The sequence below is a fragment of the Balaenoptera acutorostrata genome, chromosome 9 (genome assembly GCF_949987535.1).
Source record: "Balaenoptera acutorostrata chromosome 9, mBalAcu1.1, whole genome shotgun sequence".
Classification (NCBI taxonomy): domain Eukaryota; kingdom Metazoa; phylum Chordata; class Mammalia; order Artiodactyla; family Balaenopteridae; genus Balaenoptera; species Balaenoptera acutorostrata.
Window position 1 is genome coordinate 93,080,521 of NC_080072.1, and position 14,660 is coordinate 93,095,180.

Here is a 14,660-nt window from a genome sequence, read left to right on the forward strand (position 1 = left end):
TATGTATCCCTAGGTCTGAAGTGGGTCTCTTGTAGACAGCATACATATGGGTCTTGTTTTTGTATCCATTCAGCGGTCCTGTTTCTTTTGGTTGGAGCATTTAATCCATTCACGTTTAAGGTAATTATCGATATATATGTTCCTATGACCATTTTTTTAATTGTTATGGGTTTGTTTTTGTAGGTCCTTTTCTTCTCTTGGGTTTCCCACTTAGAGAAGTTCCTTTAGCATTTGTTGTAGAACTGGTTTGGTGGTGCTGAATTCTCTTAGCTTTTGCTTGTCTGTAAAGCTTTTGATTTCTCCATTGAATCTGAATGAGGTCCTTGTTGGGTAGAGTAATCTTGGTTGTAGGGTCTTCCCTTTCATCACTTTAAATATAGCATGCCACTCCCTTCTGCCTTGTAGAGTTTCTGCTGAGAAATCAGCTGTTAACCTTATGGGAGATCCCTTGTATGTCATTTGTCATTTTTCCCTTGTTGCTTTCAATAATTTTTTTTGTCTTTAATTTTTGTCAATTTGATTACTATGTGTCTCAGCGTGTTTCTCCTTGGGTTTATCCTACCTGGGACTCTCTGTGCTTCCTGGACTCAGGTGGCTATTTCCTTTCCCATGTTAGGAAAGTTTTCGACTATAATCTCTTCAAATATTTCCTCGGGTCCTTTCTCTCTCTCTTCTCCTTCTGGGACCCCTATAATGTGAATGTTGTTGCATTTAATGTTGTCCCAAGGTCTCTTAGGCTGTCTTCATTTCTCTTCATTCTTTTTTCTTTACTCTGTTCCGCAGCAGTGAATTCCACCATTCTGTCTTCCAGGTCACTTATCTGTTCTTCTGCCTCAGTTATTTTGCTATTGATTCCTTCTAGTGTTTTTTTCATTTCAGTTATTGTATTGTTCATCTCTGTTTGTTTGTTCTTTAATTCTTCTATGTGTTTTTTCTTTAATTCTTCTAGGTCTTTGTTAAACATTTCTTGCATCTTCTCGATCTTTGCCTCCATTCTTTTTCTGAGGTCCTGGATCATCTTCACTATCATTATTCTGAATTTTTTTTCTGGAAGGATTCCTATCTCCACTTCATTTAGTTGTTTCTCTAGGGTTTCATTTTGTTCCTTCATCTGGTACATATCCCTCTGCCTTTTCATCTTGTCTATCTTTCTGTGAATGTGGTTTTTGTTCCACAGGTTGCAGGATTGTAGTTCTTCTTGCTTCTGCTGTCTGCCCTCTGGTGGATGAGGCTATCTAAGAGGCTTGTGCGAGTTTCCTGATGGGAGGGACTGGTGGTGGGTAGAGGTGGGTATTGCTCTGGTGGGCAGAGCTCAGTAAAACTTTAATCCGCTTGTCTGCTGATGGGTGGGGCTGGGTTCCCTCCCTGTTGGTTGTTTGGCCTGAGGCGACCCAACACTGGAGTCTACCTGGCTCTTTGGTGGGGATAACGGTGGACTCACGTCAAGGAGTACTTCTCAGAACTTCTGCTGACACTGTCCTTGTCCTCACAGTGAGCCACAGCCCCCCCACCCCGCCTCTGCAGGAGACCCTCACAAACTCATTCTATGAGGCCACCATCACCCTGATACCAAAACCAGACAAAGATGCTACAAAAAATGAAAATTACAGACCAATATCACTGACAAATATAGATGTAAAAATCCTCGACAAAATACTAGCAAACAGAATCCAACCGCATATTAAAAGGATCATACACCATGATCAAGTGCGATTTATCCCAGTGATGCAAGGATTCTTCAATATACGCAAATCAATCAATGTGATACACCATATTGACAATTTGAAGAAGAACAATATGATCATCTCAATAGATGCAGTAAAAACTTTTGACAAAATTCAACACTCATTTATGATAAAAACTCTCCAGAAAGTGGACATAGAGGGAACCTACTTCAACATAATAAAGGCCATATATGACAAACCTACAGCAAACATCATTCTCAATCGTGAAGAACTGAAAGCATTTCCTCAAAGATCAGGAGAAGACAGGATGTCCACTCTCACCACTCTTATTCAACATAGATTTGGAAGTCCTAGCCATGGCAATCAGAGAAGAAAAAGAAATAAAAGGAAGACAAATTGGAAAAGAAGAAGTAAAACTGTCACTGTTTGCAGATGACATGATACTATACATAGAGAATCCTAAAGATGCCACCAGAAAACTACTAGAGCTAATCAATGAATTTGGTAAAGTTGCAGGATACTAAATTAATACACAGAAATCTCTTGCATTCCTATATACTAATGATGAAAAGTCTGAAAGAGAAATTAAGGAAATACTCCCATTTACCATTGCAACAAAAAGAATAAAATACCTAGGAAGAAACCTACCTAGGGAGACAAAAGACCTGTATGCAGAAAACTACAAGACACTGATGAAAGAAATTAAAGGTGATACAAACAGATGGAGAGATATACCATGTTCTTGGATTGGAAGAATCAATAATGTGAAAATGACTATACTACCCAAAGCAATCTACAGATTCAATGCAATCCCTATCAAATTACCAATGGCATTTTTTACAGAACTAGAACAAAAAATCTTAAAATTTGTATGAAGACAGAAAAGACCCCGAATAGCCAAAGCAGTCTTGTGGGAAAAAAACGGAGCTGGAGGTATCAGACTCCCTGACTTCAGACTATACTACAAAGCTACAGTAATCAAGACAAATGGTACCGGCACAAAAGCAGAAATATAGATCAATGGAACAGGACAGAAAGCCCAGAGATAAACCCACACATCTATGGTCAACTAATCTATGACCAAGGAGGCAAGGATATACAATGGAGAAAAGACAGTCTCTTCAATAAGCGGTGCTGGGAAAACTGGACAGCTACATGTAAAAGAATGAAATTAGAACACTCCCTAACAGCATACACAAAAATAAACTCAAAATGGATTAGACACCTAAATGTAAGACCAGACACTATAAAACTCTTGGAAGAACACTCTTTGACATAAATCACAGCAAGATCTTTTTTGATCCACCTCCTAGAGTAATGGAAATAAAAACAAAAATAAGCAAATGGAACCTAATGAAACAAAAGCTTTTGCAAGACAAAGGAAACTACAAACAAGACGAAAAGACAACCCTCAGAATGGGAGAAAATATTTGCAAACGAATCAATGGACAAAGGATTAATCTCCAAAATATATAAACAGCTCATGCAGCTCAATATTAAAAAAACAAACAACCCAATCCAAAAATGGGCAGAAGACCTAAATAGACATTTCTCCAAAGACATACAGATGGCCAAGAAGCACATGAAAAGCTGTTCAACATCACTAATTATTAGAGAAATGCAAATCAAAACTACAATGAGGTATCACCTCAGACCAGTCAGAATGGGCATCATCAGAAAATCTACAAACAAGAAATGCTGGATAGTGTGTGGAGAAAAGGGAACCCTCTTGCACTGTTGGTGGGAATGTAAATTGATACAGCCACTATGGAGAACAACATGCAGGTTTTCTAAAAAGCTAAAAATGGAATTACCATATGACCCAGCAATCCCACTACTGGGCATATACCCAGAGAACACCGTAATTCAAAAAGACACATACACTCCAATGTTCATTGCAGCACTATTTTCAATAGCCAATAGCTATGGAAGCAAGCTAATGCCCATCGACAGACAAATGGATAAAGAAGATGTGGTACACATATAGAATGGAATATTACTCAGCCATAAAAAGGAACGAAACTGGGTCATTGTAGAGATGTAGACGGCTCTACAGACTGTCATACAGAGTGAAGTAAGTCAGAAATAGAAAAACAAATATCGTATATTAACGCATATATGTGGAACCTAGAAAAATGGTACAGATGGACAGGTTTGCAGGGCAGAAATTTAGACACAGATGTAGAGAACAAACGTATGGACACCAAGGGGGAAATGTGGTGGGAGTGGGGGTGGTGGTGTGATGAATTGGGAGATTGGGATTGACATATATACACTAATACCTATTAAGTGGATAACTAATAACAGCCTGATGTATAAAAAAAAATAAAATTCAAAAAAAATTTTAAAAAGAATTCGTTCCAGGTGCTATGGTAAAGGTCTGTATGGGCAGAGTGAGGCTTGAGAGAGGGTGTCATCAGGCAGGGATGAATCACATGGGGAGGGTCAGGAAAGTGTTCATATGCAAAGTGAGCTGAGCCTTTAGAATGAAACTCTTGTCTTTAAATGGTTTAAAATCAACAAGTTTACAATCTCATTAGAGATTCCAAATTTAAAATACATGAAAAAATAGTGAATAATTTGGCATTAAGTTGTGTGGGACTGATTAACAGATCTAAAAGCTTTTGGAGAAGTAGGGCAGGTAAGTTGGAGTAGGTGCATAGGGAAGGTGTAAAGGAAGTAAAGTTGAGCCAAGCCTTAAGATGAGCAGGATATAGATAAGTACAGTGGAGTAGATGGGTGAGCACAAGGCAGGGAAAGAGTCTAAGCAGACAGAGACCATAATGAAACCATCTGACTGGGGCAGGTTTGGAGGGATAACAAGGTCAGATCAAGATGGGGCTTTAGAAGTAGGCAGTTTGGGAATTGACGTAGAAGGTGATGTCCTTTCTCACATATTCCTGATCCTAGAGGAGTGGGATAGGGAGGGTGGGAGGGAGACGCAAGAGGGAGGGTATATGGTGATATATGTATACGTATAGCTGATTCACGTTATTATATAGCAGCAACTAACACAACAATGTAAAGCAATTACACTCTAATAAAGATGTTAATCAAAAAGATCATTGCTCTCTATCCAGCTGCTACTATTTTTTTTTTTTTAATTTTTATTTATTTATTTATTTATGGCTGTGTTGGGTCTTCGTTTCTGTGCGAGGGCTTTCTCCAGCTGCGGCAAGTGGGGGCCACTCCTCATCGCGGTGCGTGGGCCTCTCACTATCGCAGCCTCTCTTGTTGCGAAGCACAGGCTCCAGACGCGCAGGCTCAGTAATTGTGGCTCACGGGCCCAGTCGCTCCGCGGCATGTGGGATCTTCCCAGACCAGGGCTCGAACCCGTGTCCCCTGCATTGGCAGGCAGACTCTCAACCACTGCGCCACCAGGGAAGCCCCCAGCTGCTACTATTAAAAACCAAACTGATGAGTATCTCTCTAGCTGGGAGGCTGGGCAGGAGGTTGTCAGGTTTACCAAATACTAAAGATGAAAATGGCTGCTTGGAGCTGGCTGATGGAGCCTGTAAAACAACCCGTTGAGAATTATTTTTACTTTAAAAGCACTAAGTTTATAGTCCCACAGAAAGTGCCTGTGTGGTTTCCAGGGCAACCCCAATGCCTTATAAATTTCTCAGTATAAAACTTCAATATAAAAATTTCTCAATCATATTCCCCTTTGTGCCATAACCCAGGGCTGAAACATGCCTGGGTGCTGACGTCCAGGGCGGTCATTCAAGGTTCTGAACACAGCCTCTACTTCCGTCTCCCCTTTGCTCTGGCCATCTTATCTAGTCTCAGGATTTTGACAATCATCTTTAAGCAGATGACTTCCTAATCTACTTCTCCATCCGTGTGTCAAGAATTTCTGGTCCCACATTTTTCACTTTTGCTCAGTACCTCCATGTGGGTAAATTGCAGGTACCTCAAACTCTTTATGTCCAAAACTGAACTCCTAATCTTTTTACAAGCCTTCTGCTTCTCCTATAATCAAAAAGACTACTCTCCTTTCAGACACTTCTCTTGAAACCTTGCATCATCTTTGTGCCTCTTTCTTTCTTAACTCTCATATCTAATGAGTTACCAAGTCCAGCCAATACCTTTGGACTCCAAGCCTCTTTTCTATTCCCAATTCCACTGCTTTAGTTCTTGTCCTCCTTCCCCTTTCTCCTGCATCAGCATTCCAAACCAGCAGTGCCCCTTGCTACCATCCTCACTCTACTCGTTCTTTCCTACTGCTGCCAGAATCGTCATCCCAATATTCAGCTTCAACTTTTTCGTTGTCATCCTTAAAACCTGTGTTGACTCCTTACACAGTGGAGTCCAGATTCTTCAGCATGGCATTCATAGTCAGGGCTCAGCCTTATTTACTCTTTCCATGTCCTATGCCCTACCTCAGTGGTTTTTCAACTCTTTTAATTATTGTCCCCCAAGGTGTCTTTTAAGGGTTTTATTTTTTTCTTAATCGTTCCTCTCATGAAATTTTAATGCCATAGATATACTGTCTGTTTATATACTGGGTGTATATCTGTACTTTCCATTTAAAAAGTAAGATGTTTTTACCCTCCAAGAACCAATTTTTGCTCCACTAGGGGCAATATTGCCCCTATTTAGAATTCATACTCTAGCCAAAACACATCTTTTACCAATCCCTGAATATGCCCCTGTATTTCCTAGCTTCCAAGTTTTTACTCACTTTGGCCATTAGCCAGAGGAGTAGAGGGATTATGAGAAGATTCCTAGAGTGTACTTCTGCTACTCAGTGCACTGTTCCCCTTGCCTAGAATAGACTCACATATCTCCTCCCACTACCCTCCATTTCTTCCTATTGAAATATGACTCTTCATGTTGCAACCCAAATACCATTTCCTCCCCCTGAAGCACTCAGCTGGAACTAACTTCTTCCTTCTGTGCTCTAATAGAACTTACTTTATACATCCATTTATGTTCTTCTTTGTTATGTAGTCATTTTTCTATTTGTGTTATCTCCTTCACTGTATTATAAACTTCCTAAAGACAAGGACTATCTTCTTCACAGTGTACAGTGTTTTCATATAGTAGGCACCATTGTATGTTAGTTGAAATCAATTCACTGCTACACCGGGAACAAAATAAGAGCCTACCCGTGCACACATTTAAAAAGTTCCATATGTATGCTGAATAAATGAACACACTAAAGAGCAGAAAAAATGGGCATCATAAACAAGACACATTCCTAAACCATCATTAACACAGAGATTATCTATAAAGAAGTTCTGTGTATTGTACAACATTGGTGAACTGAATTAATTCCTGCTTCATAGAAATAACAGATGCCCACAGAAGTTATTTAAAGCCTACCTGCCTAGACATGTCTTAAATAAGTATGATCAAGGTGAGTAGAGGATCCAAAGGCCAAAACATAATAGCCATTTTTGACAAATGTTTTTGTTGCAGATACAAAATCTTTATTGGGCTTATTCACTATGAAAAGAGATGATACATGTGGAAGCACATTTTAACTGTTAGTAACCATCACCACTACATAAGATGTGACCAAATTAAGGCTATGGGACAATAAAGTTGATCTGATGAAGTTATTTTTGTGTGCAAAGTGAAGCCAAAAGAAACAAAATGTTTTCTGAAAAAGACTGGATAATTTTTTTTTTCAATCCTATCAATCTTTTAATGCATTTAAGTGCTGAGGAATCGTTCAGTGGAAATGGACAGAGTTCTGTTATAACAGTGTTACTCAATTCTTTTTTTTTTTTTCTTGGATGATCACAACAAAAGCAACAATGATTACAATTACTAAACACGAAACACACTCATAATATGTCATAATATTGACATTCAGTCCAGTAATCCTCCACTGTAACAGCTCCTTTACTTTGCAGTGAAAATTGATTTGTATATTTTTTGCCTCTGAGCCCTTGTGGGATTTTTTTTTTAATTCAAACAGAAAGTCACAAAAATTATAATCTTCCTCATCAGTTCACTCAGTCCCATGTAATTAATTTTTTTCTATCTTGATCTTTGGTTAGCACTTTTATGAATTCATCAGTTTTCTATTAGAGTTCTGAAAATGCTTATTCATTCAGTTCAGCAGTATAGTTAGTTACCAGAAACCTGTACTTGTCAGAGTCTTTTCCATGAATTCCTTGAGGATGAAACCCTTTTATAGGAACATTTTTGCAAAAGCATCAGAGTATACCCAGAACTGTCTGTAAATGACAAAAGACTTAAAAATGACCATGGTTAAAGATTTGATGAAAGTTCATAATAATGCAATTGACAAGGAAATTTAGTTATTTCTGAGATATACATTTTAAAGTATGGATAATTTTTTAAATGTATATTTATAAATATATTTAGAAATTTCCATCATATCTTGGAATAGTACTTTCTAGGGAAAGCTATTTCTGTAGTTTCATAGGATTACATTCTGCCTTAGAGGATTAGGTGCTGGGTTTTTTTGTTTGTTTTTTATTTATTTATGGCTGTGTTGGGTCTCCGTTTCTGTGCGAGGGCTTTCTCCAGTTGCGGCAAGCGGGGGCCACTCTTCATCGCGGTGCGCGTGCCTCTCACTGTCTCGGCCTCTCTTGTTGCGGAGCACAGGCTCCAGACGCGCAGGCTCAGCAATTGTGGCTCACGGGCTTAGTTGCTCCGCGGCATGTGGGATCTTCCCAGACCAGGGATCGAACCTGTGTCCCCTGCATTGGCAGGCAGATTCTCAACCACTGCGCCACCAGGGAAGCCCCGGATTAGGTGTTTTAAAGTGGCACTTTTATTACTTCCCTGAAACATTTTATTAAGAAGATTATCAAATCTTATAGAAAATTACAAACAGGTGCTTTTTACCATCCTTTGGTCATGTATTCTGTTAAAATACCATAAACAGCTTTGTGTTTGTTTGATTTTTCTGAAGTCCGAGAATGACTTCTGTGGACAATGAGGCGGGGGTATCTGAGGGATGCGAGACTCGGCAAATAATTTATTTCCAAGGATACACTAAATTCAGCCTTGGGGCCTGGTCCGCCTACAGCCAGCTGTAGAATAAGTTCAATCCTTCCAGGTCTTTCTAATAGGGTAACCCTTCTGCCAGTTCCAAAGCTCCTAAGCGCAATTCTATTTCCTATGGGCTCTTCTTTGGAAAGGAGGATTAGTCGTGAAACTGTCGCCTTTTCACTCCTGCTAGTCAAGTTCAAGTTTTGTGGGCAAACAACAGCCAAAATAAATACGCTGGAGCCAATACTGAAGCCTCTGCCTCACTTAGGGGTAAAATTACGTAGGATCGTCTAACAAGTCTGATAGGGGGTAGGGGACGGAAGGGAGGAGCGTGGAAGGGCCCGCCCCTTTGGAATGGGATTGGTTCCCTCTCTCCCTTCAACCGTTCATTTTGCATCCCGGTTGGATAGGCTGAGAGAAATATGTCATTGAGGTGTTTTCAAAATGAGCCCTGTAGGTGTGGGCTGTTCCCTAGGTTTGTGGTTTTAGATTTTCAAACGGGCGGACTTATCATTGGCTATGGATCAAGTTCCTGAAACTGGTCTTCTATAGCTTGAAAAATGTCATTGTATCAGGAAGCGCCAAAGAGCTTAAGTGTAATTCACACACAGTAGAGGATACGACGAAAGTTCCTCAGGGGTTTGATTTCAGTTTCCTAAATGAAGAAAAAGCCAGGAAGATCCTTCAGGTGCTGGAAAGAAAAGAGGAGCTACAGAGGGCAGAGAAGGACAGGATCAGGTACAGAGCTAATTCCTTTTTCCCCTGGGTCTGGGCCACAGTGGGGGGCGTCCGCGGCGTCCCCCGAGCCCGGCGTGAGCGGAGGAAGGGGCCGAGCTTTTGCGGGGCACCTGTCCGAGGTTCGGGGACGTTCCACATCCGCCAGGAGCGCGCGGCCCGGCAGGGGGAAATCTGCAGTGAGTCTCTCTTGAGAACTTTGGGAGGCGCTGCTGGTGCAGACACGGCCTTCCGGGCAGGCTCGTCTGCGAGCTCAGGGCCCGCAGCGTAGGGCGCGCTCCTATCCTCGCCGCGCGGGAGCGTGCCTTGGCGCGTTTCTTCTCAGAGCGGGTCCCGCGCGGCGGCCCCGGCCCCAGACCGGGACACGTGGGCGGCAATCGCCGCAGGGGGTCCGGGCTGGGTGGCGGGTCTCTCGGGTGTCTCCTAGGCCGCCACGTGGCGTGGGCCAGGTGGGCCCATGAAATGGGGTGGGGAGCGCAGTCCTGCCCCGCGCGCATCCACGTGCGTACAGAGGCCTCCGGGTCGTCCACTCTCGCACAACAAACTCTTCCTCTGCCCCAGAGGAACCTCCCTCTCCACCCCACGCGGGCAGTCAGCGAGGCCCGGGAGAGCTGGCACCTCACTGGAGGCTAAGTGTTTCCCACCGCAAGGGCTGGAGTTCGAGGAACTTGCCTAATTGTGTGGAATGGACCCAGCTGGGACTGGGCCGCGTGGGGCGGCTAGAATGGTTCGATCCCCTTGCCTGTGGCGCTTGGGGAAGAAGTTGCTGTGGAATTTCCCCCTTGACCTTACTATACAGTGTTGTAGGTGAGGGATTAGTTACCAGGGAATGAAATCCAGAGACCATTGCCTGAGATGTAAAGTAACCAGTTTTTCTGCTGGGGAAGTGTGGGATAAGTCCTGGAATGAATTAAAGACTTTCTCACCAATCCTGGAATAAACCCACCCAAGGCCTTCTCCAGTGGACTGTGGAAGAAAATTTAGGGCATCACTCTCAGACCAGAAAGTGTGGCACTGATGGAATTTAGAAAGCCATTTTGTTTGTGAACAACTTCTTGGTGATCTAAGTTCTATGTTTCCACTTCCTTCCAGGCATCCCACTTACCCCCACCACCACCCAATCCCCCAGGAAAAAAACCTCCAAAGATACTCTTCACATAGGGAAACCCTAGCTGGTTTTGTAGAAGCGATTAAAATACACTGGGCCTAAAGCCCTGTCTTCACTCCCCACCCCCCACCCCCCAGATATGACTCTTGTGGGGAGAAATGAATATTTGAAGTTTGAGGATGTGTATTTCACACCATCATACTCTGCCTTTAGAAAAATAGGCTCCATCATTTCTTCAAACTATGCAGAAATGTGCCCTCGTGAGCACAGTATGTCCACACCCACATACACCCAGGAGCATGTGCCCACACGTATGCACATGCAATGTACACAGGCACACCCAATGTTGGGAAGGAGAGCTTTAGAATTGCATGCTTGCCTTGTTGTGTTTTCTCTATAGCAGCTCATGGTGCCCGTGGCAGCTGACTTTAGGGGGAACTACACTTAGGGGGCAAAGGCCATTGGGCTAGGCCTTAGAAGGAAGGCTAAAACACATTTTCTGATTTCAAGGCACTCATATCCTAACTGGAGCATCAGCAAAAAAAGCCATAATGCTAAGACAAAAATCAGTACTGTTATATGATAGGAATATTGGCATTATCGGAGAGGAAATTTAAAATAATTAAGATTATTTACTCGGGCACAGCTTTTTTTTCCTGCTTTGTTTTTTAAAAAATCTGTTTAATAAAGGTCTGAAGTAGAAAAAAAAAAATCAATACTGTTAACTATTAAACAAACTTTGAAAAATAATTACCCCAGCAATTTTTTAAATGTCACCACTAAAATATAAAAATAACTTAAGGAAAGCGGACACCCGAGCCAAATGCTCAAGGCAATTATTTCTAGTACTTTATTTTCCCCTGGTTGATTCCTGTGTCTCACTATCAAATACCTGTCCCTGGATAGCAGTCTCCATGGGATTGCTCTGCTCACCAGCTCACATGCATTGGTTTTAGAAGCAGATACTGGCATGCAGAAAAGGCCTGAGATGACATGCCAACTTAGCTCTTCTGTTCATTTTTGATCATCCTATTTTCCTGATCAAGTCAAGACACGTGACTTATAAATCAAGAGTATTATTTGAGAAAAAAATACAACAGTGATGTGTAAGAGACTCTCAGAGGCCTTTTTACTATACTGAGAAAGAGTCTTCAAATCTCTTAATTAGGACAAAAAGGGAAGGGACTAAATGCAGAAGCTTGGAAGGTTTGCTGGTTAGGGCCTATCTATGATAGGCTTGAGCTGTCTACAAGACAACTAAGAAGAAGAAGTATCCTACAGTTAGAAATATAGAACTACAGTATCATGCAAGGCCAGAGGTGTCCAGAGGTGGATGTTAACAGCACAGAACTAGCTGAGTTCACCATGCAGGAGACCATAGCCCCACCTGTAGAAATGAGCTTCCCCTGATCTTCCTTCATCAGTACCAGAACTCTCTGGCTCCAGCTTACTGGGAAAGTATTCACATTAAATACTATAATGTTTCCAATATATGAAGACTTTATTCAGATTTTTAAGAAAAACACCAAGATTCAAACTGATGAATAAGCAAAGATAGAAAGAAATCATTCACAGTAGAAGATATCCAAACAGTAAACAAAACATATGGGAAAATGTTCACCCTAACAGTAAGAAAAAAAAAAGAAAGAAAATCAAAGAAACCTCAAGATATCATACTGCACCTTTAAAAATAACTGAAAAGACTTGGTGAGGGTTGAAGTGAAATGGATAGATTCTGCATGTCGTTAGTGGCATTGTAAGTTGAATATCATCCTTTTGGTGAACAATACTGCAACACCTGTGAAGATATGACTTGCCCTTCACCCAGTCATCCAGTTCTTGAATGTTACTCATTAGTAGGAGATTGAGGTGGAGAAAATGACCACACCAACATTTATTAAGTGCTGCCTTTTTAAGCAATAATAGTAATTACTGTGATAATAATAATTGCTAACATTTATTGGTCCCTTACTGTATACTAGGCACTGTATTAAACATGTTATATATATTTAATTAATCCTCTCAATAACCTCGTTAGGTACACACTTTAATTTCCATTCCACAGAGAAGGAAACAGCTTAAAAATGTTGAGTATCTTGTTCAAGTTAAACAGCAGAGCTAGAATTCAAATCCAGATCCATCTCAAAATTATTTTATCCATCAGCATTGCCTCACAACCATCCCTTGGGGTGAGTATTATTATTGTTTTTAATTAATTAATTAATTTATTTATGGCTGTGTTGGGTCTTCGTTTCTGTGTGAGGGCTTTCTCTAGTTGCGGCGAGCGGGGGCTACTCTTCATCGCGGCGCGCGGACCTCTTACCATCGCGGCCTCTCTTGTTGCGGAGCACAGGCTCCAGACGCGCAAGCTCAGTAGTTGTGGCTCACGGGCCCGGTTGTTCCGCGGCATGTGGGTTCCTCCCAGACCAGGGCTCGAACCCGTGTCCCCTGCATTGGCAGGCAGATTCTCAACCACTGTGCCACCACGGAAGCCCATGGGGTGAGTATTATTAATGACTTTGTACAGAAGAGAAACTGAAATTTATCAAGGTTAAGGAACTTGCCCAAGGTCACACAGCTCGTAAGTGGCAGAACTAGAATTTGAACCCAAATCTATCTGGCTCTAAAAACCTGTATTCTTTCCACTATACCATATTTTTCCCTGAGGAAACAATTTAGTAGAGGAAAAATAAGACATATACTCTCAGATATTGCAGTGTTACCTATAATAGCAAAATAGTGGGAAATTTCAAATCTAAGTAAAAGTGCAGTCATTACAAAGGACAATTATGAAGACATCATTATGTCCCATCCAATATGATATTTTAGTTCTATATTTCTGACTACCTTGGTTTTGTAGACACCTCAAGCTTGTCATGGATGCAACTGTGGAAAAATGTGTACAAGGCACTGTTCTGTGAAAAAGCAGAACACAAAATAGTGCTTATGTTATTATTTCAGTTTCTTCTGGGCATCTGGGCATGTGCATAGCAACTAGGAGAAAATAGCAAAAATCTGTGCTTCTCCTTTCCGTGAATCTCTAGGGCCTGCTGCAGCTCCTGGCCCATGGTGAACAGTCAGTAAATGTGTGCTGAAAGGCATGGGCTTGCCCTGACAGCTGGGGGCTGGGCTCTCCTGCCCTCAAACCCAACACTGCCAAGATGGGAAATCAGACCTGGGGGTAAGGACACTTGGTAGTCTGGGCAGGAATGCTGGGCACATGCTTCCTCCTAAGGCTCTGGGAAGGCAGATGAGGGGAAAGGTGTAGGATTTCATGGCTTAGAGGAGAGGGAGACCCGGGTCACAAGGTTTCTGTCTGTATAGGCCCCCTGTAAATACTTGATGAAGGAATTAATGGTCTGCACTGGCTGGAGTCAGAGGCTTCTGCTGTCCCACCTTCTCTTCCCACTTCTCAGTCTCTGTTTGTTTCACCTTCTTCTCATCCCCCAATACCCTCTGCCCAGTTACATGGGATTTCTCCCTCCTTTGAACCCTCCTTTCTCCCTCCTTTGAACCTTTCTCTGTTACATTTATCCTCTTCTGTCCTGTCAGTCTGGGATCTGAGCTACAGAAATTCTCTGAGAGCCAGTTAAAGAAAGGGAAATACTTAAATTCCAATCTGTCAGTTACGCTTCTTTTTGGATTGTGGAAAGGATTTTGCCTGGAAGTATTCACTTGGGTGTGACTTTTTAGGCCTTGTACAGTCTGTGGTTCTAGCTGCAGTAAAGAAAAATGGCTGAGAGTTTGAATCATGATTGGCAGGTGAAAAATTACCCCTTACTACTTCTTTTTTTTTTTTTAAATAATGGGTGAGTGCATTTATTTAATTACTTTTGTTTATTTATTTATTTATTTATTTATTTATTTATTTATGGCTGTGTTGGGTCTTCGTTTCTGTGCGAGGGCTTTCTCCAGTTGCGGCGAGCGGGGGCCACTATTCATTGCGATGCGCGGGCCTCTCACTGTCGTGGCCTCTCTTGTGGAGCACAGGCTCCAGACACGCAGGCTCAGTAGTTGTGGCTCATGGGCCCAGTTGCTCCGTGGCATGTGGGATCCTCCCGGACCAGGGCTCGAACCCGTGTCCCCTGCATTGGCAGGCAGATTCTCAACCACTGCGCCACCAGGGAAGCCCCCCCCCTTACTACTTCTAGCACACC

General features: G+C 42.0%; 1 protein-coding gene across 4 annotated transcripts in view; it reads left to right on the forward strand.

Annotated features, from left to right (window-relative positions):
- The first annotated feature begins 9,081 nt into the window (after positions 1-9,081).
- EXPH5 (exophilin 5) overlaps positions 9,082-14,660 on the forward strand; it is a 74,098-nt gene continuing 68,519 nt past the window's right edge. For 2 of the 4 annotated variants that reach the window (XM_057553602.1, XM_057553603.1), the window contains exon 1: positions 9,082-9,398. In XM_057553602.1, the coding sequence (XP_057409585.1) occupies positions 9,320-9,398 (79 nt within the window). In that variant the 5' untranslated portion in view covers positions 9,082-9,319. The remainder of the gene's footprint in view (positions 9,399-14,660) is intronic. The other 2 variants (XM_007172985.2, XM_057553604.1) reach the window with 2 other exon arrangements.